This window comes from Haliaeetus albicilla, chromosome 12, assembly GCF_947461875.1.
Source record: "Haliaeetus albicilla chromosome 12, bHalAlb1.1, whole genome shotgun sequence".
NCBI classification, from domain to species: domain Eukaryota; kingdom Metazoa; phylum Chordata; class Aves; order Accipitriformes; family Accipitridae; genus Haliaeetus; species Haliaeetus albicilla.
Genome location: NC_091494.1, coordinates 35,879,651 through 35,902,782, shown reverse-complemented (window position 1 = coordinate 35,902,782; position 23,132 = coordinate 35,879,651). Strand labels below are relative to the sequence as shown.

Here is a 23,132-nt window from a genome sequence, read left to right as displayed (position 1 = left end):
AAGGACAAATAAACCGCTTTGGACCAAACTCCACACTAGCAAGTAGGAGAAAGGCCACCTTCTCTAATTTTTATTCCCTTAAGCTGAAAAGCCAGTACCAAAATCCCAAGTCTCTTCTGAACTTAACTTGTATGTAACGGACACATTTCCTCCTGAGACCTCTACAAATCCTCATTTCCCTCAATTTTAAGCTCCTTCCACCCTTCAGAAAGACACAAGAGTTTATCCTCAAAAATAAGAGGGAAACCTGCATCAGAAGCACACATTTCTCATCAGGCTGCAAAACCGGGAGAACATAGAGGCGGAGGAAGAGCTAGGGAAGACCCAACACTAAGGTTTGTATGAAGTTTCCCCTTCCACAGCACCAGCTGGGGAGCTTAGAAACACCACCTTGAAGAGCAACCCATCCAACCCCACCAAGGCGGAGAAGGGACTGACACCCCCACTGAAGCATCCCGACATTTGCCCAAAATCACCGAGAAGCCCACGGCAAGGCCAGGAACAACCCTCCGCATCCCAACCGGCGCTGGAGCAAGCCCTGCTTCTGCCTGACCTCCCCGGGGGTGGCAGGGACCCAGCCGGAGGTATCATAGCAGGAGTGGGGGGCACTACGGGACAGCTCCCTTCGCCTTTGCAGCCGGGGTCACCCCACTTTACCAACCCCAAACCCCGCTCCCTGTAGAGCCCCATGCCCGCCCCGCTGTCCGCGGCAGGGCTGGGCGGAGAGGAGGAGGAGGAGGAGGAGGAGGAGGAGGAGGAGGAGGAAGAAGGAGGAGGAGGCCGGTCTCCCCTCGCCTCCCCCTTCCCTCTCGCCGGGTTTCCTTGCAGCATTTCCATGCTAGAGGTCTCCACCGAGCTGCGGAGAGAGGATCTGCCTGGCTGCGCCGGGCCCTCTTCCTTCCTTTGTGCATCCCCCAGCCCCGTGCTAAGCCGTGCCCCCCCCCTCCCGCCCCGGCCGCCACGTCCCCGCTTCATCCCCTCCCCGCCCCGGAGCCTCCCCCGGCCCTGGAGGCAGGAGGAAGCCGCCCCCCCCCCCCCCGACTCCGGGCAGGCAGAACCGGGGCAGCGCCGAGGCACCGGGTGCCACGTCGTGCCACCCACCCCCCCCCCCCGCTCCCTCCTTCCCGGCCCGGTCGGGGCACCGAGGCCGCATCCCCGCCCGCATCCCTGCCCGCATCCATCCCCGCTCCCCATTTTCGGCGGCGGCAGGGTCCCCTTTAGCGGATGCTGCGCGTCTCCCCGGGCCGCTGGTGCTAAATGCTGAGCGCCGACAGGATGGAGGAGTTTCAGAGCGAGGAAGAGGAGCCCTGGTACGACCAGCAGGACCTGGAGCAGGGTAAGGATGGGGACACCCCGTAAGCTGCCAGGGATGGCGGGCCAGGGGGATGCGGGGGCAGAAAAAGCCACAAATCCCGGGTACGGGAGGGTGGGATACCTTCTCTCGAGACTCCTATTTGCTTGGCAAAGCCAGCGCCTCGTCCTGCGGCAGTACCTCCGTGGAAATCTCGGCTTCGCTGCTCCAAACCGCTGTCCTGGCCGTGGGAAGTTTAAACCTGACGGGTAGAGGCAGGGAGCCCAGATCTGTCCTGGGCACCAGGGGGGTAAAAAATTTGGTCTGTTATGTCCACAAGGAACCTGGTTCCCCAGAAAACTTGCTGCAGGCAGAATCAAACATGGGTAGTTATGACATTGCTTTCATCTCAAAGCAGTTGCAGGTAGAGTGAGCAGGCACACAAGTTAGAAATTGATACATTGGAAATAACGTTTTGCTAAGCTGAGGATGCTGAAAGCATCTCTCAAAAGCTTTTGCTGTCCAAGCCCAAATCCAAAGGGATCTTCAGCTTCTAAGTCACCTCATTACTTCTGGAGATTTTTCCAATCAGCCATAAAAGCAGGAGAAATTAGGAAGGAGAAAAAAAAATCAAGGCCAAGTTTCAAACAGCAAAAATAGCCTCTTCAGAGGATAAACATTCACTTGTGTAGGTTGTTTTAAAGTAACTGTACCTACATTTGGATTAGTTCTATGTAGTGTTTATCCTAAGGCTGGACAGTTGGTGGCTGTGGGTATTTGGGGCTGCTTCTTTTTTTCCTATTCTTTATTTTATTTTGCTTCTCTTAATATTTTGAGTCAACACGCAGTAAGTAAATAACTGGAAGAATTCCTGTTTCAGGCCAGCGGCCCAGGAATGAACTGAACTGATTTGTCAATGCATAGGGAAAAATCATTCCTACCTAAACACGGTACCCCTCTGCCACTTTGCACTATAGGTACTGTACAGTTATATATTTGCTTTAGCCAGCTGACTGTCAGCAGGGACGTGCGGTCCAACTGTAGTGCCTTTGCCCATCCTCGCTCCAGTACGTTATGTCATGATTTAAAGTTTACACAACTTCAGCTGCAGGGCAGAGGCCCAGCAAGGAATGATATCCAGCCCCCCAGGGAATGTTGCAGCTGGTTTTTAACTCCAATTTCTCAATTAACAGGAAGTACCAATAGTGGGATACTGGGCCCTGTTCTTTGAAACACAACACTCAAATTAAGCCAGGGCAGAGCATGGAGATGGAGCTATCAGCTGAATAAACAGTGCAGCCTTTGAACGCTCAGAAATTCACATTTCTGGGTGACGTCTTCCCATGGCTCACAAGGGGCCTGGGCACTGGTCCAGGGGCAGGATCCAGGCTGAGAAACAGCAGAACGACAGATGAATATAGGGAGTGTTGAACAATGCGGGGCCGACTGGTTTTTAGCCTAACGCTGTCCCTGGTGTCAGGTTTATGAGTCAGCACTGGCACCGTACAACTGGCTCACAACAATAAAACCACCTTCCCGCTGCAGGCCAGGTTCCTAGCTCTGTCCCGGCAATGTAAATGCAGAATAACTGCCTCCAGATGATGGATCGGTGCTGGGGATAGACTCCACCTTTGAGCACATACAGGACTGGAGGAAAACACAGACCCAAAACAAAGCCCAGCTGTAGGGTTTGCAGCCTCCTGTACAAATGGGGGCTGCACAGGCTTGCACAAACTCAGAAGGAGAGATGGGGAAGGCTTTAACTGAAATCAGCCAACTGGAAAGGTCCTACGGGGTAATTACAACCGTAATTAATTTGCATGATGCGCAAAGCATCAAGAAGGACAGTGCTAGACTTTGTCCACATACACTGGGCCTTTGCATTACAGCCGTAGCAGTATCTGGAAGTCTTTGGTGACAGCACAGCCACGAAGCTGTTGGTTTGGAAATGGGAATGGAAGTATGGTGCGAGACATCCAGCATAGCACAATTACAAGGCGGTCACAGGCCGGCATTACTAAGAGGATCGACATGCCAACAGCCCAGGGTCGCACAGAAACCCACGCCTGGCAGCAGCACCAGGAAGGCAGAGGAAAAAAGCCTAGGCTTAAAGACTGTTCCTTAGGAGCGAGGGGTGGGAGAAACAAGAAACAACCTAAGCTAGGAGAGCAGAGAAGGTTCTTCTGTGAACCAGTTGGTTGCTGGGCCTTTATCGTCATTTCACAGCATCATCAAATATTTATTACATTTACATCCAAAACTGTTTGCTAAGCAACAGATGGCTTAACTGGGAGCTCTGTGATGATTATGTTAATTAACCATTTTAGCACCACAGAGGAAATCATGCCTCCAGCTCCACTCTGAGCACCTGTTACTTTCCTCCCCATCTTCCACAGAGCTTTGCCTTGCTGAAGTAACTAATTTTTTCAAGAAAATAAACCCCACTCACTCGTTTTTGTTTTTTTCTCCTGAAGTGCCCATAGTGACTGACTGCATCCACCACATGCCTCGAAGGCAGCAAGATCTGGTCTCCAGCCTCAAGGCCCTTCCAGCCTCGTTCAAATGAAGCTGGTGCCTTTCAGATTCCTTTACCTGTTTCCTAGCATTCTGTAAGCCTGCATGGTTCAAGGCATTGTACAAAGATGCCTTAGCACATAGAAGCAGAGACTCAAATCCCAGCCAGGATACTCAGCAGTGACATGGAAACAGTAGTGGTGTCCCCTGAGGTGTTTCATTCTTATGATCTTTCCTCTGGGAAGGCTTTCTGATTTGAAGAAAGTGGTAAAAATGGAATTCTGATTGCTTGGTAGGGTGGCTTTGCTTATTGCCAGCCAGGCTTTCTAAGCATGAATAGATGTCAGTGCTGCTTTGGTTCAGCCACAGCCTCACCTTCCATGGGCTGGGGAATCTGTGCCTCTAAGCATTAAAACCAGAATACAGTGATGGTGAACCTTTTTCCAGCCATTGAGAACTGATGAGGTGGCTACAGTTGCATCATACCCTGTGCACAGAGTGTACGTGCAGCCAGACCCCAAGAGAACGAATGAGCTAAAATTAGAGAGTCTGAGCTGGGGATAAGTGGGGACACCTTTTCTGTTCATCAGAAGCATTTGTGTTCAGAATGGCTACGTGCCAACTCCATCGCCTCTGGATCCAAACAGAGCAGCAACCAGACCCAGCAGCTATCTCTGCCAGCCACTTCCAGTCTTCATCTCCCCCACAGAAATCTCCCAAGACAAGTTCTCCTCACAGTCACCCCGCTGCATTCTGTGATCTTCCCAGCTTCCCTGCCAGCAATCAGGTCTAAGACAAAAAGCAGGGTGCAGCCCAACAGGAGGGCTCTCAAAGTCACCCTTGCGGTCTCTGGAGCCTAAATATAGCCTCAGTGCTGGGGTGATTCCTCTCATGTAAATAAAACAGCCTCTCACTGCTCCAAGTTAGCCAGCAGGACCAGAGGTAGTGCAAGAACCAGCACATCATCTCATTGCCACTGCAAGACTGGTAGTCCTCTCCTCCTAGGCAACCACAGAAACTTTTGGGGCAAACCATCTGCAATGCAGGCTTAGGACTTTACAGCTGTAACCTCTAAAGGTCTCCAGATTTAAGGATCTTATTTTAATTCCTCCTCCTCCTGCCAAGCATCTGATTGCTTGCATGCTAAGAAGGAAAATGACACAAGGTGCTGAGCTTGCACCACTCCCAACTCATCCATGTAAAGACACAGGGTCACCAGTGCTCCAGTGATCGTCCCCTGACATTGGGATGAACCCAGGGGATCAGTGTTAGCACCCACTAGCGCCCATACCTGCCTGTTTTCTGCACCACCCAGCCTACATGGGGTGGTCCATAGAGCTGCAATTCCTATCAGCTTGCCCAAAGGATTCAGTGCACTGGGGAGCAAGTGGTACCCCAAATTTTGTCCTTCATGATGCAGTTATCCCAGCAGTCCAGCTCAGGGGACAAGCCACGCAGCTTGCCTGTCCTCCAGGAGCACAGCAGTTAACTCGCTGTCCTTCCTCCCCAGTGGCAAGCCAGAAGGACAGAGTTTTGCCTGCAGTAGCTGAGCCACTTACTTATTTAGCAGTGCAGTACAGCAGGTAGCTTATGGAAGTAGAAAGTTTTCAGTGACTAATTGCTGAGCTGCTTGGGAATGACAAGAGGGACTAGAAAAGTCACAGGAGACAGGGAAATAAGATGACAGTTAGGTTAGTCTGAGGAAGGGATGAGAGCCTCCAAATCTGGGGAGAAAAAAAAAGAAAAGAATATATATATAGATGTATTTTCCTAGAATAAAAATTCCCCTGTTACATGAAGGCAGCAAGAAAAAGGGGTGTAAGAGCCCCACACTGCAACTTCCAGGATCTCCCTCCTGGTCTCACAGAAGCTCCTTTCTACATCTGCTGAACCCCAGCACATACTTCCAGCTGGGGGAGGGAACGGAATTAGAGGAACTGCTGGAAAGGGAAAAGGAGAGGCAAAGGGAAAAAAACCCGACAAAATAAATCAGTTTGCCATATCTCCCATCCTGAAACAATCAGCTAACAGCAGCACTTCTCCTTGGCAAGGCCATGCACGAAGGATTTATAGTCCAAGTCCTGAAGGACGTTCCCCCCATGGCAGCCCTGAGCCTGAGGGACTGGGAGCCAAGGCACCAGCTGCTAACACCCTGCACGTGAAAGCTGTCCCCCCACGCCGGAATTTTCCAATCCTCTTTCTTTTCTCCTGTACCAGACAGTGCTGGCTGGTGACACAGGGCGGGTGCACTGACTCAGGAACCACTTAGAGCTGTGACAGCAGCAGGGTCTGATCCTGCTCCTGCTAAAAGCAGTGCCAGCGCTCAGGCTAATGCGCGGCTTGCTTGCTCCTGCACGCACTCCATCTCCTCTGCTAAAAGGCCTTTCCCAGAGCAGCACAGTGCTATACTCCCACCTCACCTGACTAATACATCTGTCTCCTCACACCTAACACACAGTTTCTACTTAACCTGCTCAAAACCACATGTGGGCCAAGAATTTAGGAAAATATCTCCAGTACAAAATAATCTGGAGGAATGAGACCAGATGTTACACAACTGTTGGTCTTTGCACAGCTGGGAATTTTAAAGTTATTTTATGTTAGAGTTTGGGGTTTTTTTCCATGTGTATTTAACAAACAGTCGTAAACCTTCTCTCCAAAAGGTGACGGTTCTTTTAATGGTTTAAACAGCCTGTTCCTCTGCAGCCTTCTGGGGAGTCACTCCAGTTTATCCTGTGTGCAGTGCAGCTGCCCTGGCACTGCTCAGTTAACTGAAGATTTCAGTCCTTTGAGTGGGTAGTATCCAGGTCCAGGCTGACCTTTTCCAATGCTGCAGCTGCAGCGATAGCAGTTGGAGCAAAGACATTATCATGCTGTCCTCCAAGTTTTCTTGGCCCGCAAGCAAGTGTTGAGCCCTGGGAAGGCACACTGGACTGGGGGGTGGTAGGTGAGCACCCATCTCTGCAGGAGGAGGCAGAGCAAGGAGCAGCACACCACATCCCCCCGAGCATCAGTCTTTGCAGCAGAGCTGCTTCAGGGACACTGGTTTTGGTGTTGGGCTCCTGAAAGAGGCATTGCCCCACATCCTGCTCAGGACTAGTGATGGACATAGATAACACCATCTTGAGAGTATAGCAAGTATTTCATCACTCTCTTTCCTTGCAAACTCAGACTGGAAGGCTACAGTATTTTCTTCCTGTGTAGCTCCACAAACAGCACAAATCACTCACCTGAGGTCAGGACCTCTTCCCGCATGGGCATCTCCTCCAGCCAGGCACAAGGCAGCCAGAGGAACAGGGCTTCAGAGCATTTCCCAGCAGTGGATGGGAAGGGAGCCGTAGTGGGGCACCAGCAGGCAAGACGATACACTTTTCTTTAAAGCCAAGCAGAGGGGCTGCTACAGAAGAGGTGGGCAGGTTTTTGGTGTTGCTGCAGATCATCAGGCTGTTTTCTGCTTTTAGCTGTAAGGCATGGCTGTGTAAGAAGGATCTTGTCTGTACCTACATGCCTCTAGCACATGAGAAGTAGCAGACAGGAGTAACCAGCAGCTGCAGTGTTGGCAGTGGTCTCGGGGCTGCTGCAGCTGCAAGTGGCAGTTGTTCTGAGCTTGGTTGCTCGCTGAGAGACCAAGACACTCAGGACTGGCGGTCCCGCCTGCCTCCCACCAGCAAGAGGGCAGCAAGGGTGACCAAGTTGGCTGGCAATGGCTCAGAGTAGGAAAATGCATTGTGTGAGCACGAGCCGGGCTGGAAAGCAGACGTGGTTAAGGCAGCCCATTGCTGTGGGCACTGTTCCCTACCACACAAGCACGCTGACCTGTCCTTTGCAGGTCGCCTTTGCTTGGGGCTCTGCACATGCACAGTACTGTGGTGCAGCAGCAGCAACAGACAACATGTAAAGTCCCCCTGGTGCTCATCCTCCTTGTCCATCCTGGGTCAGTTACAACCTCCTGCCTCCAAAACACACCAGGGAGGTGAGATTCCCACATGGCATCAATCCACATGTCTGCATCTTTAGCTTTAAAAGACTAGAAGCCTCTATTCATGGCTCTCTGCATCCCAACATAATTAATTAATTGGAGCTTTGCTGCCTGGAGGAGGGCTGCATGCAGGAAAGCACTGGCTGCCTTTCTCCCTCCTCTTTCCTCGCTTCTCCTCCCCAACAACGCCACTTGTATGCATTTATTTAGGACGCTTTCCGATCCAGGTGCACTATCAGAGCCTCCAAGGCACCAGTCACCGAGCTCTTTGAAACCATTTTAGCCTACAAGGCAAACACAGGCACCAAGGCTGTTTAGATAAGAGAACAGCAGGAAAGACGCAGATGGGGCCCCAACCATGGTCTAATAACATACTCCATGTTATCATGCTCTAACAACTTCACAAAACGCACATTGATTGCTGTGGGCACAGGGATGGGACTGCTGTGTATGTGTTTGTATAGACGCATACAGATTATAAGCAGAGGTAACGCTAACATACAGGGAAGGCTTTGGGGCACAGAATGATAGAGGGCAGGAAGAAAAGGTAAGTATCAATTAAATCAAAAAAGCCTGATAAGCATCGGAGAAGACTAAAAAAAAAAAAAAAAAAGAAGAGCTGATAGAAAGGAAATACTGAATAGGGCTGAAAAATACAGAAGGCAAGGAAGGGAGCAGCAGGGGCTGAGAAGGCTGGAGGGCTTCCCTGCAGCACAGCACGGTACAGACAGTGCATCCCTGAGCCCCTTGTCAGGGTTTTCCACTCCTTGGTGGTGCCACTTTTGCTCAGGGGACTAGAGACAGCATGGAGGGAGCTGCTATCATTGCACTGTGTTTACCTCAGTCCCCTCCAAACCACCTCTCTCTGCCATCACCTGAGCTCCCCCCTACCAGGGACACTTGCAAAGCCAAAGGCAGCCCAGGGGTACAGAACAGATTACACGAGAGAAAGAAAAGGCAAAGAAAAGGAAGAAAAAGCAAGCAGGAAGCCCAGCAAATCTCATTAGGCTAACAGAAATGCCCGCGTGACCAACATCACCTCAGCGCAGCTAGAGCCATGGTTTGAAACGAGGAGGAGAAGAGGTCGGAGGCGGCTGTGCTGCCAGGGGCTTCATGCACGCCCTTTGCCTGCTCTTACCCAGCCCTGCCAGAGGCATCTTTCCCCCTTGCTGCACTGGGCTGCTCTGCAAAGCAATCGCTGCCTTTGCAGTAGCCCCCCCAATGACACCAAAATGGCAGGTCCCCACGAAAAACACACAGAACGTCAAGTGCAAAGCTGAACTGGGTAGCAATGTCTGAGTTATGCCACTGTAAAAGGGATGGAAAATCCACGCCTCAGCAGTCACGCTGGTGGCTCTCTGAAAGCTCTGCCTGGCCATGGGAAACACTATCATCTGTGGAATGGGCATGTTGAAAAGGCTTTTCCAGGTTGCTTGCGAGATGTTGTCAAATGGCACTTGCTTCTCTGCATCCCAGCACGTTCCATTGCAAAGGCTTATAAGGGCTAAGTACACAGATTGCCTCCATCACCTGTCATGGAGCAGCAGTAAGTGATACACAAAAGCTGATCTTCATTGTAATATACCCAGACAGCACAATCTCTTGCAACTAAGAAGAAAAATAAATGAGTAGCAAGTACACCCTACCCTGGGGTAAACCAGCATAGCATCATTTATTTAGATTTTGAAAGGAATAATTGCACCTACCCTTGACTCTAAGTACCCATGTGTAATGGAGCAGACAGCAAATGCAATTAAATTAAACGTCAACAGCATTAAACATCAGTTCTTAACTCTCAACCTACCCCATCCATCAGCTAACAAGCACCCTGAACTTCCTCCAGAGACCTCCACACCAGAGCTCTGCTAGCTGCTCCTCCCTGCTCTTTAGCAGGTGAATTCAGCACCTGCAGCAGTAGGGGAGGAGCAGCCCTTTCCACAGCCCCACATTTAGGAAGGGACCAGAAGTAATTCCTTCATAGATGCTTAGCTGAAAAGGACCTGCAAATACTTGCACCATAAACCCCTGCTTTTTGGCACTCCCTGCAAGCCTGCCTGTCTCGCAGAATGGGGACAGGGTTAGTTTATTTAAAGGTGAGGAGCAAAGTGCAGCATCCCTCACCTGCGCTCGGAGCAGCCGGCACGTTTTCTCACGGCCTAAACACGTGAATCCCTCGATGCAAGAGAGATGATGGGAAAGCCCAAAGCGGCTGCTCCAGATGGTGGCTTCCTCAGAAAGCCTTATTTACAAGGACCATCTGAATAGCTACCGGATCACCATCATGCCGAAAGCAGCCGAAACCTCCCCTGCCTGGCACAAGGTTTATAGTCCCCCACAGCCACAACCAGGGGATGGTGGGGGGAACCCCCCCCCCCTTCAGAAAGCAGGCTGTGACAAAGACTGCTCTGCCCAGACAGATGCAGGCCAGCACTGGGAAGGCAGAAATGGCTCCAAACCCTCTTTGTGCTTAATTGCAAGCTGCTATGAAGGCTGGGGAAGTGCCCAGCTCCACAGCAGCCCCTTGCAGCGCACATCTGCCTGTGCCAGCATTGCCACAGGGTGCTGCAGCAGGGGAATACCCTGCAGTTTGTTCCTCAGCCTCTTTCAGTCAAAGACAACCTGCTACAGCTTTTGGATGAGGATTTTTTTTTTTTTTTTTAAGTTTCCTCAGTGACACAGAGCTAGCAGAATTATCGCTGGGCTGCTGCTGATGATGATATCTGCAGCTCCAGGACAGTTGCCTCCTTGATGTACTGCCCAGCCATGCTCCCCTGTACCAAGCACTGCTCAGATTCAACTCCTGCTCCTTTCCCACCATATAGTCTCTCTTCTCTTCCCCTCCCTCCTTGCTCAGGCACCTTTCCCATGGAAGCTTGCAGGGAAATGCAGCCTCCGTCCCTCCCTCCGCTTCGCTCCGTAGGCACAGCTCTTTGTTTGGGGACGTGGGCTGTCTCCTTGGCTGGTGTTAATTAGAAGGGTCACATCAGCACTTGCAGCACTGAGAGCCAGAGGGCACCAAGCTGGTGCTGCCCAGGATAGTTTGCATCTGTAGTCCTCTCCCAAATAGGATTTGGGCAACACCAAGCCCCCCATTTTTTAAGTTGGATGTTGGCCATTTCATGGCAGTGCCTTCAGCACAGGCAGGCTGCAGAGGGATCAGTCATATCAAGCGGACACAAAGCACAGCCGCTCCCCACCACTTTATTTTTCCTCCTGTGTTGAGAGGCGAGGGGGAAGGGAGGCATCAGCATATCGGCTAAATTAGGGCAAGTCGTGTGGCACTGGCTGGCTGATCCGACAGTGGAGAAGCAAAGAGGAATAAAAAAAATTGTGGGGAAACCACAGTGCTATGCAGAGAGAATCCCCAAATTCCTAAATAGTTCTTCACACACACACCCCCAAACAACTTACTGAAATTTCACAGTCAGCCTCAGGTTTCTGAGGTCTCCAAGGAGAGGAGCTGTGTGCTCCCCCAGCCTGTGCAGAGCCACAATTAGTGCCAAGATCAAGAGGGATCTAGTCTAAAGACGACATTAAAGCACTACCATGCAGCATCCCCACCCTCTGCATAGTCCCAGAGCCTGGGGGAGACCAACAGGTGGGGAAGAGGACTCGGGTGCAAGGCGGGTGGATGAGATAGGATTACCGAGGATGCTTTGGCTGGCTGGCAGGCAGAGAGTGAGTGTGTGTGTGATGATGGCTGAGGCAGTTAAAAGACACTAGAAGAATGAATTCCCCCATGTCCTTCAAGCCTGGGGTCTCCCAGGCCCTTACACTCAAAATGGAAACGAATCAATTTTCTCCTCAGAGCTCAGCCCCGTTCTTTCCTCTTTCCCACTCGTCCCCAAACACTGCCCATTTCCCCCATTAAATTATTGCTGACAGAGCCCTTTAAATTACAATGCAGGATCTTGCACTGCCTAATCCACTTAACTCAACCCCAGCTGATTAAATTGGATGCCATATGGTGGAAGAGCACTGGTGTAATCCGCAGGGACGGAGACACACTTGACTCATTACCTGGAGCGCAGCATGGACCCTCTCGCTACACACCTCTGTGCTGGGGCCCTGCTTGCTGCAAGGGATGCTATTTGCAAGGTGCCGGTCCTCAGCAGCGACACTGGCTCTGGCAAGGTGGCGGTGCCATTAAATACAGCCCCAAGCAACTTAAAGGCACAAATTGTCCTCATCTCTGCTGGCATCTGGCTGTTCCCCCATCCCCAGCTGGTGTAGCAAATACTCAGTCTCCCAAGGGCACTTTGGAAACTAGGGAAATTTGGTGCTTGGAAAAAAAAAATAAAAAAAAAAAAAGGTGGATCAGGTCTGTCCATGGGGAAATGTGCCAATATCTTGATTGCACTGATCGCTGCAATCACAGCCCTCAGACCAGGTCACGGTGCAATGATGAGGATTATAATTAAAAAGGTCATAGCCTAGAATAACACCCTGCAATGCAGGCCACAGCTGGAGAGCACATTCCCATGGTAAAGGGGAGGTTTGAGGACACACTGAGCAGCTGTTGGCTGGACCACATCTGGGGAGCCAGCCCTCGGCACCGCTGGAGCCGCAGGGAAAGAAACAAGGCCATCACCCAAACTAATAACATATCAGCACTTCCCACAGTGCAGCATTATCCATCAGGAAAGCCCCATCCCAAGCACTGACAGCACTAATAGCACTCCTCCCGGCGAGTACTCGTGCCCAAGAGGTCAGTGTGAGCCTTGTTTTGTGATGTGCCGTTTGAAGTTTGAGAGATCAGTGATTTTCCCAGGCTCAGAATACATCCTAGGCATGCCGGTTCCCCTTCTTGCCTTAGTTACCAACTATCCCTCTTTCCCAATCAGCTGCATAGACAAATTAACTACTGGAGGAAGTTACAGCTGCTCGCAGTCCTGGCAGAGCTTTTGCAAAACACATCATTAGTTGCAGACTAGAGAGGAGCATTATGACAGGCTGAAAATGCCAGGGCAGGAGACCCAGGTCCCCTCACACACTGCAGGATTGCCACTCCTTAATTATCTAAAACTGCATGATAAACAGACCAGAGAGAAAAAGAGCAATAACACACATCAGGACCTGTTTCCTTACCTTTTTGAAGGTTTAAGGCCAGATTTTCAGTCTGTCACCATAAGAGCTAGAAACTCACCTCTAAAAGCACCAGAAAAAATAGAAAACCACATGATCATAGGAGGTCAGGCTTTAAGAAGACAACCAATTTCTGTGAAAGCAAAGGGATGTTATCAGAGCTAGCTGTGCCATCCCAGGCCCACAAACAGCATCACCTGAGGTGCTCAAGCTTTGGCCAATACAGGACTCACAGGGTCCTGGGGCTTTTTCTTTACCCAGGAGGCAGCAAGCCCAGTATTTTAAGCCAACTACACTGTCAATGTCTATTTTTCCTTGCACTTCTCCTAAAGTCCAACTATTTCAGTAGCTTCCTAAGGGTGTTTAGAGGTGGCAGAGAGTGAACACAAAGTGGTTTATCCTCACCCTGGAGCTGCCCCAAGGAACGAGCCGCAGACCCGGCCGACGCAGAGCTGCCTGGGCAGCAGAAGCAGGAGGTGCTTCCAGTCCCCTAGGGCCACGCGTGGTTTTATTACTCATGTCAGTCTATTAGCAGGTGATGGATGGAGGCTGACAGGGAAGGCAAGGCACTCCCTTCGTTAGAGATAATAATATAATTTACAGAGCATTCCCAAGGCCCTGGGGGGCTTTACCAACCCTTGCTCTCATTCTGACAGATGCTGAGCCCGTTTCAGCCCTACAGGTCTCAACAATAGGGGATGGAGGGGCTGAGCACCTGCCACAGCCAAGCCCCATGGGCCTGATCCTGGCTACGCAGCGTGGAGTGCAATGCAGAAGGGTTATGCAGCCAGCCAGGCACCAAATCCTCATTGCATGGAGGAGCTGCAGATGTCCCGAGCTTGGCCTCCCCTTAGCCCTGCAGCCCAGCAAAACGAAAGAGGCCAGATCCTGTATGTCCCATAAGCATGCCTCCATGTCAAAACTTGCCAATAAAACCAGCACTGTGCAAAATGTGCCACTGTGGTGCGGTGGCATTCGGGGACACCCCGCCCATCCACCCGTGGAGCCACGAGAACTGCAGCAGCTTTGTCCCATCTGCTTTTCAGACTTGCACTTGGCCGCAGAGCTGGGGAAGACACTGCTGGAGCGCAACAAAGAGCTGGAGGACTCCCTGCAGCAGATGTATGCCACCAACGAGGAACAAGTGCAGGAAATTGAGGTAGGAACACAGTCGGGCCAGGGATGGGGACAGGAGCTCCTCGGCCACTGCTGTCACCTAAGGGCGATGGTGGGGAAGGGGCTCTTCCACCGATGCCAACAGCTCAGATGCCAGGAGAAAGGAAGGGATGCGCCACGGGGATGGGATTTAAAGCCCATTCCAGCCCTGGAGAGGATTCCCTTTCCCCACTAACTGGGATTTTCCCCCTTCTTGCATCCCTACCCCCTGCTCAGATGTGCACACCAGATTTTGGCACGAGGTTGCATCTGGGGCACGTTTGGCCTTTCCCTGCCCATCTGCCAGCCTTCACACTCACTTCTCTTTCCTCTGCTGCTGCTTTCCCTCGATTCTAGTTATTCATAATCGTGTTCCCAGCTGGCCCCTCGGCACCCCCGTAACACAGCTTCCTTTGTTAGAGGCATAAAATAGCTCTTTCTCCAAGAGCTGCAATCTAAATCAGTGTTTCAAGCATCCTTTGGGGTCAGGGCAGTATTTCTAAGAGCCCACAGAACTGAGCTTAGAGGCTTAAACCTGCTGTGCTGGGAGGGTTTTCATCTACTGGAAAACTAGGGATCTGTGAGTTAAAAAAGATCGGAAACCCCCTGACTTAAAAAAGCCCAGGGCAGAGAAGGGCTGCGAGTTCACAAGAGCAGCATGTGATGGCTGCAGGGATCTGACAGCTGATGTCCGAGGAAACTGGTGGATGGATTTAGCCATCCCCCGCCAGCAGCCCTTCAGGAGCACATCCATCACAGGATTTGGGATCTGGTCCTAGCTGAGGGTGAGCTCTTGGGTCGATGCCCCTCTCCCAGGATAAAATCTCGCAATGACAGACTCACAGAGAGTGGTCTTTGAACACGCAGAAACCGCAAGTCTGCTCACATTTCACGGACTCAGAGTTTTAGCCGGAATTCCCAAGGAAACACAGCTTCTACAATTGATCTGTCAGATGATCCAGTAACCAACTCGCCAATTTCAGTCAGCTTTGGTGAAGGGTCACAGTCCCAGGGATATTAACTTTCTTTGGGTACTGGGAATAAAAAAGCAGCTGAACAGAGAGAGATTGAGGTTAGTGCCCTTCACAGAGGGCAGGGGAATGTCAGTCATATTTTAGACATAAAATGACTTACAGTGGGCAGGGGGTATGAATATTTCAAGCGTGGAAGAGGCTTCAACTAGGCAGAGAACAAATCAGCCACAAAACATATTATCAGACTGTCCTGGTTTCGGCTGGGATAGAGTTGATTGTCTTCCTAGCAGCTGGTACAGTGCTGTTTTGAGTTCAGTATGAGAAGAATGTTGATAACACTGATGTTTTCAGTTGTTGCTAAGTAGTGTTTAGTCTCAAGTCAAGGATTTTTCAGCTTCTGATGCCCAGCCAGCAAGAAAGCTGGAGGGGCACAAGAAGTTGGCACAGGACACAGCCAGGGCAGCTGACCCAAACTGGCCAAAGGGGTATTCCATACCATGGGACGTCACATCCAGTATAGGAAGTGGGGGGAGTGGGAGCGGGGGGATCGCCACTCGGGGACTAACTGGGTGTTGATCAGCGGGTGGTGAGCAATTGCACTGTGCATCATTTGTACATTCCAATCCTTTTATTATTACTGTTGTAATTTTATTAGTGTTATCATTATCATTATTAGTTTCTTCTTTTCTGTTCTATGAAACCAGTCTTATCTCAACCCACGAGTTTTACTTCTTTTCCTGATTTTCTCCCCCATCCCACTGGCTGGGGGGGGGGGGTGAGTGAGCAGCTGCGTGGTGCTTAGTTGCTGGCTGGGGTTAAACCACGACACAGAGGAAGCAAAAGCCGTAGGAATTTCTGCCTGTGAAACAACCTGGATTTTGGATGTGGAGTGTTTCTGGTTTGCTTTTTCTTGCAGTACCTGACCAAGCAACTAGAGACGTTGCGGCAGATGAACGAACAGCACGCCAAAGTCTACGAGCAGCTGGACCTGACAGCACGGGACCTGGAGCTAGCTAACCAGAAACTTGTGCTGGAAAGCAAGACATCCCAGCAGAAGATACAGTGGTACGGCCTCCCCTACTCCCACCACAGTGATGCTGTATCCAAGAGACCTTCATCTCACCTTTCCCCTGCCCCAAAGCACAGTGTGTCCTTGCTATTTAAGCCATTCTCTTATCAGTCAGGTTTTGCAGCTATTTACAACACAAGCTCATTGCACTGATCCTGGTTGCATTGACCGATGCAGAGGTCAACCACAGCACAGGCACCCCTGGGATGAGGGCTGGATAAAGGAGGGTCTGAAGCTGCCAGGAGAGAGACACAGCAGCCTCTCCTCAGATGTGTTTCCTTGAAGAAGAGGCACATAATCTTATCAGGGAGGTCCCCAGCACACAGCCCAGCAGAAACACTAGGCACAGGTCCAGCATCTAATGAAACCCTGGCTAGTCCATGCTGAAACACCAGTTTATCAATAATATTTCTTTCCTAAAACAAGCCCATGATCAAGGTCATCCCTGGAAACAACAGACTAAGCCATGCCCTTGCAATGCAGCATCTTTTGCAAACAACTGCGCAGAGAGGGAGGGAGTTCCAGAGCAGAGAGTTTTACAAACTGCATTCACAGCCAGAACAAAACTAAACCTCCACCCGGTCCCTCTGTGTTTATCTCTACAAGATAAAAAAGAGGAAGAGGGTAAATAGCTCACCTGCTTGTTTTTAGTGCAGAGATATTCCAGGATAGTGCTTATGTCCCAGAGGTGACTGTTTTAGCCAACTGATTTGAGGACAGAGGGTCTCACACTAGTACGATCCCTTGCCACTGCTCCAATCCCCCACTCTTTTCTACAAACACTGCCATTCAAGAGTGACCGTGCAGAGAAAGACCAACCACAGCCATGAAAAGCAAATGCTGTCATGCTCCCAGGGCATAGCTAGAAACTGGAAGCACCTTCCATAGACTGGCTTTCTCTATAGGGAAAAAACACCTTTCAAGGACCCATAGTGCTTGACTCCTCATCCATGCTCCCTCCTCTCTTCGCAGTTTGACAGAAACAATCGAGGGGCTGCAGAACCAAGTGGAGGAGCTGCAGAAGCAGGTGGAGGAAATGCGGAGCTTGGAGCAGCTCCGCATTCGGCGGGAGAAGAGGGAGCGGCGCCGAACCATCCACACCTTCCCTTGCCTTAAAGAACTGTGCTCCAGCCCCAGGTACGGAACCGTGCCTTTAGCAACCCCTCCAACCTTCTCCCCCATCTCCTCTGCCTGTGAACAGGGGATGAGGTGGGTTAGCCCATCTGGGGGTGCGCAAAACCCCACATACACCCTGGTAAGAGACCTAGGCTTTGCATCAGAGCCTGAAGCTCAATGCTGGAGGTGAAGGAAAGACGTCCCTCTCACCTACCCGCGTACCTCAGCAGGTGGCATTGGCAAAGCAGCGCCTTCACGATCCCAGCATCAGTGATGCCTCAAATGGGGAGATGTAAGCTCTTTTTCAGAGGGCAAGAATAGCTACCCAGGAAGGTCTGGATGCCTCACGCAGCTGCACTGGGCCAGGTTGGAGGGGACAGGCATTGCATGGAGGGGCTGGGACTCTCCTGGCACATTGGCAGGGAGCTGTGTGGGAACACACACCAGACAGGATGCGTTGTTCGAGCTCTAGATAGTTCAAACCAGCATCTCCCAGTACAGCCCACCCAGTAACACATCATGTGAAGAGGACCCTTACCTCGAGCTGCCGACACAGCTTCCCTTCCCAAACCAGCACAGCCATTTTTCCCTTTGCAGCTGCCTCCCAGCACAGTACCAGCATATCTGACTCACTGAAACCAGCTGAGATGGTGCATTTTGTCCTGTACGATGCCGGTACCCCCCAGGAGCACCAGTCACACACCAAGATATGCCACATGCTGCCAAGTGTTGGATGAACACCTTCAGCACTATTGCACACTTGATCCTCCTTAAAACCCAGCCACTGTGTTAATTCACTGACCTCGTGAGGACATTTCTTGCTCAGCTTTGTCCATAGTAGTGGCTTCTTTAAATAGATAAGCAATCGATAAACTTTGTTACTGAAAGCATCCTCTGCCAGAGGATACGAACAAAAGACACTTTTACTGCAGCAGCAACAGGGATGTTTATGAGGCCATAACCTAACCCCCAGCAAAATCCACTTGATGTCTCTGTGGTTCTTTTCCCCCCAGCCCCCCAATGCCACTCTCCCCCCAGTGCCTCAGGACCTCAGTTCGACTTGCAGCTCTGCAGTTGGCTCTGAAGGTCAGGCTGCCCTTCAGTAACTTGGAAATCTGTTCAATACCCCCCACCACCAGTCATGCCTCCCAGGGGAAGCCATGGTGCTTGCTCTTTTCCAATCTGTTCTAACCAGATAGGATGCCGTGGGCACTTCATTGAGGAAGAAAATCTGATTTCCCGACAGCAATGCGAGGGAAGGGGGAAGTGCTTGTTATCGCTTCCCAGGCAATGAAGAAGGGGTAACTCTGTCAAAAGTCTCTGTCTGCCTCCCTTGCTGTATAAATCTTCTCCTGCTCTCTCTGGAGCACCTCCCAGACACAGGACAGCAGAGCCTGTGCTTCTGGTTTTTGGCTGGGTGGGGTTTGGGGTTGTTGGCAGATGCAGTCAGTAGTTGGTAAACTCCATGATGCAGTTGAGTAGCTGATGAACTCCAGCAAGAAAAACTCAAAGCCACCTACTTCCAGCGCAGACTGGTAGCACTTGAACATTCATCTTTGCTTCACGGCAACACTGTTGGCTTGTCCATTAACCAGATGAGTCTTTTACCTTTTAGGGTTTCATTTCTTCCCTGTCTTTCAGGGGCTATCAAATGAGACTGCAGGTTCTCTGGGGCAGAGACTGGTCTTTGTGTCCAGAAGAGCCCGAGCCACACCTTGTGGTTTCCTGGCACACAGGAGGAGGCATATCTCACTCCATGAGCTCAGGTTACCTCCTTCCTGGGCATCAGTGGAATTACTTACATGACAATAAGATACAATGAGTCCTTCACAGACTGTCACTTAGTCAGACTCCCTCAAGGCTCTTTCTTCTCTTTCAGGTATGAGGATGCATTCCAAGTCCACAGCTCTTCCACAGAGTTCAACCAGAAGCCACTGGAGAGGGAGAATGAACGTCTCCAAGCCATGGTGAACTCCCTGAGGTCCCAAGTCAACCAGGAGAAGCAGCGGAAGGAGAGGGTTGAGCGAGAGTACACCTCCGTTATTCAGGAGTACTCGGACCTCGAGCAGCGGGTGTGCGAGATGGAGAACTGCAAACTGCGCATCAAGGAACTGGAAGCAGAGCTCCTAGAGCTACAACAGATGAAACAAGTCAAGAAGTATTTGCTCAGCAGAGAAGACAACTTGTCCGAGGCCCTCCTTGAGCCGCTGAATAATGCCCCAGAAGCAGACTACATTGACCTCTCTGAGGAGGAGGGAGGAAAAAGTCATGGGCCATCAATGACGCCTTCCCCAAACCACCCTGTCCGGAAAAGCTGCAGTGACACAGCCCTCAATGCCATCGTGACCAAGGATGCCGTGAGTCGGCACGAGGGCAATTACACGCTGCACGCTAACAACGTGCGCAAACGGGGCATGTCCATCCTGAGGGAAGTGGACGAGCAGTATCACGCCTTGCTGGAGAAGTACGAAGAGCTTCTGAGCAAATGCCGGCAGCACAAGGACAGCGTGCGCCACACAGGAGTCCAAACGTCCCGGCCCATCTCTCGCGACAGCTCCTTCAGAGACTTCCGAGGAGAGGGACATGAGTTGGAAGAGCGGAAAACCATGGAGAAGACCATCAGCAAACACGTGGAGGCCGTGGACAAGCGGCTGGAGCAGAGCCAGCCCGAGTACAAGGCTCTTTTTAAGGAGATCTTCTCCCGCATCCAGAAAACAAAAGCAGACATCAATGCCACAAAGGTGAAAAACAAGAGCAGCAAATGAGTCCTGCCTCTCTGCAACTCCCACGTGCAATTGCAACAGCCAAGTCTTCTCTTCAGCCCCAGGAAATGCCACGTGGCCCCTCTGCTTTGAAGGCTCGAGAGGTCTATAAGCAAGAAAATGTCACGGAGACTCAACTCACTTTTTTAAGCTTGGGCTCTGGACAACTCGTTGGGACAATTGTACATTGTAGTTAGAGGATTTCAGAAACTGTATGACCGATCTCTGCATGAGTTACTGCCGCTGCCAGACATCACAACAGCAAAGTAAACCACACCACGAAAAAAGAAAACCGATCACCTCCTCCACCCTTTTCAGCTTGTCTTACAGCCCGAATATCTGCAAGCAAAAGCCTGGATGTCCTCCAGCATTCTGCCACAGCTGGGGCGCAGTGTTTCAAAGTAAAACAAAAAGCCATCAGAACTTCAGGGGCTGCTCCAGCACACCAGCCCAACCCTCCACTTTGGTTTTATGGCTAAGAACCTACGCTTGTACCCAAGAGACTTCTGTCTATGCCTTCCCCTTCTCCAAAGGACAGTATGTTCTTGCTATTTAAGCCATTCTCTTATCAGTCAGGTTTTTCAGCTACTTACAATGCAAGATCATTGCAACTGGAAAAACTTGAAGAGAAACATAAAACTGTTCTGTCTTCATCAGCGTCGCTTAGTATTTCAGTCCATACCCTCCAGACTTTGTAGGCATATGGGATTTCCTCGCTTTCAGTCTGCCCCAGTATTTCAGCCCAGGTGAAGCACTGTGCCTGGTAGGAACTTGCTGACCAGGGCTTTCCCATAAGCTAGACAAGAAGTGTTATTACAGTATCAGAGACATGCTTTCATCTCATGGTCTGGGTACCACCAGCCCTCTGTGCTGTGCTCTTGAAGAGGTTGTCATTGCCCCATTGTAGCAAACTCCTCAAATACAGCTTGCATGGGCTTGCAAAACTATCAGTGACTTGCATGCAAGCGGAAGGATAAAGCATCTTACGGCGTCAGGAGCTCTGGCCCTGGCAGTAGTGCTGAACACACATTGCCCCACACTTTCGCTCTGAGCATCTCCCCAGTCGAGAGGACAGATTTCAGTTTTCTGCTGAAAATAATCTTTCTTGGCTGAGATACTGTCTCCAAAGGTTGTCACCTCTCATGTTCCAGTTCACTTTCCAGCACTGAAATCTCCTCACTTTTGCTTCTACAGACATGCAAACACACAGCCAAAAGGCCACTGCAGTCTCAGGAATCACCAGTTTCCACTTCTCATGAATTAGCTGTTGACCTTGTATGGTCAGAGACGTGTTTTAGGCAGAGAAGCAGCATTTCATTACAGCTTAGGCAACACCCTGAGCATTGAGCCACAAAAATCGAGCAGTTCAGTGTAAGCTACCTATTCTGTACCTGCCTGGAGAAACTTTAGGCCAGATCTGGATTCTATTTTCACCAGTTTACATCCCAAAATCTTGGGTAAATGGTTGGGATTTTTGCACGAATAAATGGGAATGTGGCTTTGGAGGGGAAAGACTGTTAAAATGTAATTATCCTCCGAGTCTAGGGCCTTGGTGTTAGGAGGAGCTACCTTTCTTTCACTCGCCATGGAATTAATGCAAAAATATCCCTCAAAATACCCTTTTTTGTCAAGCTGAGTACCACGGAGGTAAGTTGGCAGGAGTGCGATGGCCAAACCATACCCGCTCCAGAGGTCTCCTCCTCAAACCGCCCACCATCAAACGCTCTGCTCGTCCATGCTCTGCATTTTCAGATGCCCTATGGCCCCAAGCTCAAGAAATATTAGGAGCCATACGCACGACTGTGGCTACCAGCTCTGTAACAGTATGGAGAACCTTCATGCCTTATTTATTTATAATGGAAAGCAGTTGTCTAATAAAATAAAATTAATAAAAATGAACAACAGCAGCAACAAAAACAGCGTTTTTGATTTTCTCAGAGCATTCACCACCCCATTACTTCAACATTTGTAGCAGGGGATATCTGAAGCAATGTTGGTTTAAGTCAGCCAATGTTTACTCTTGTAATCATCTGGTTGCTGCAGAGGTGTGGGAGGAGGATCACCTTCACTTTCCGTTTTAAACAATCCTGTGTGAATCAGCATCACAGTTAAGCATACAGCAGATTAACTATATTTTCAAATGCTTTATTCTCTTCTTGAATAAAAAGAAATGCCGGTATTCTCAAAGCCGAGATTTTCTTTACAGCTACTTTTAAGAACAGCAGAAGAGTTATTTCTTTGATTTTCATGTACAATTTGGGTCAAGAAAATGCTTCAGGCTCCTTTGCAGAAAGCAGAGAGAATATGCCGAACTATACTGCTGCATTATTTATACAATATACATTTTATGCACTTGGACTACTAACATTTGCCACATGATAAAAAAACCCTTTTTTGTCAGCTCTGAAGTCTCTGTAAAACCTCACAATTTCTAAGCTTGCAATTCAAATGCTATTTTTGTTTTGGTCTTTCTTGAAAACCACACATCCAAAAATGACTGATGTAAGTAACATGATATTAGTATTTGGCTTAACAAAGGAACAGCTGCTGTATATCAGCAGTTTGTTCAGCAAAGTGCTGAGGGCATTTTTTTCTGCATCCAAAAATATTAGTGGCCATATATATATGTCCTGATGACTATGTGAGTCAGAGTCACTTGATTTTTTTCTTAAGTGAGGCTTTCAGTGATCAAAGGAGGAAAAAATAAGCATCTTCTGGCCTTTTATCCCACCTTCAATCTAAACTTTTCAAATTGCTTTGAAAACACCAAGGAAAACTACACAACTCCACTAAGAGGTAAGAAGAGAGTATTAAGCAACCACGCTGCTCACCACAGAAACTGGTCTAATAGTGAGCAGCAGCTATTTAATAGCACACCCCCATGATGCAAGACAGAAAGAAAAATACTGCATGCAATTAAAATGGATGAGAAAAAGTACGATATAATAGGAAGTAATAATTAATTTCAGAATTTGGCAAAACCAATGACCCTATTCAGCTCACACCATTAAGATCAATAAGGGCACAGCTTGTCAAGAATTCAGTTTTACACTGAATTTGAAAGATGACATTTAGATAAGTGCATTTCCATCAGATCTAGTCTGGCTTCTTACTTTACCACCAGTTTGAATAACCCTTCAGAAAAGCACCCATCATTACAAATAGGGGTGGACCACTTGAAGCACAA

General features: G+C 49.9%; 1 protein-coding gene across 1 annotated transcript; it reads left to right on the top strand.

Annotated features, from left to right (window-relative positions):
- The first annotated feature begins 774 nt into the window (after nucleotides 1-774).
- Nucleotides 775-21,862, top strand: CDR2L (cerebellar degeneration related protein 2 like). Its single transcript, XM_069799109.1, has 5 exons — nucleotides 775-1,336; nucleotides 13,916-14,028; nucleotides 15,915-16,063; nucleotides 17,040-17,204; nucleotides 19,063-21,862. The coding sequence occupies exons 1-5, from the start codon at nucleotides 1,258-1,260 to the stop codon at nucleotides 19,946-19,948; spliced, it is 1,392 nt and encodes a 463-aa protein (XP_069655210.1). The 5' UTR covers nucleotides 775-1,257; the 3' UTR covers nucleotides 19,949-21,862.
- Nucleotides 21,863-23,132: the final 1,270 nt, after the last annotated feature.

Excerpts from the sequence above, each read along its gene's own strand:
- CDR2L (XM_069799109.1), top strand. The coding sequence starts at position 1,258 with ATGCTGAGCGCCGACAGGATGGAGGAGTTTCAGAGCGAGGAAGAGGAG. Across the intron at positions 1,337-13,915 it reads CCAGCAGGACCTGGAGCAGG|ACTTGCACTTGGCCGCAGAG; the intron begins GTAAGGATGGGG and ends TCTGCTTTTCAG. Across the intron at positions 14,029-15,914 it reads AACAAGTGCAGGAAATTGAG|TACCTGACCAAGCAACTAGA; the intron begins GTAGGAACACAG and ends TTTTTCTTGCAG.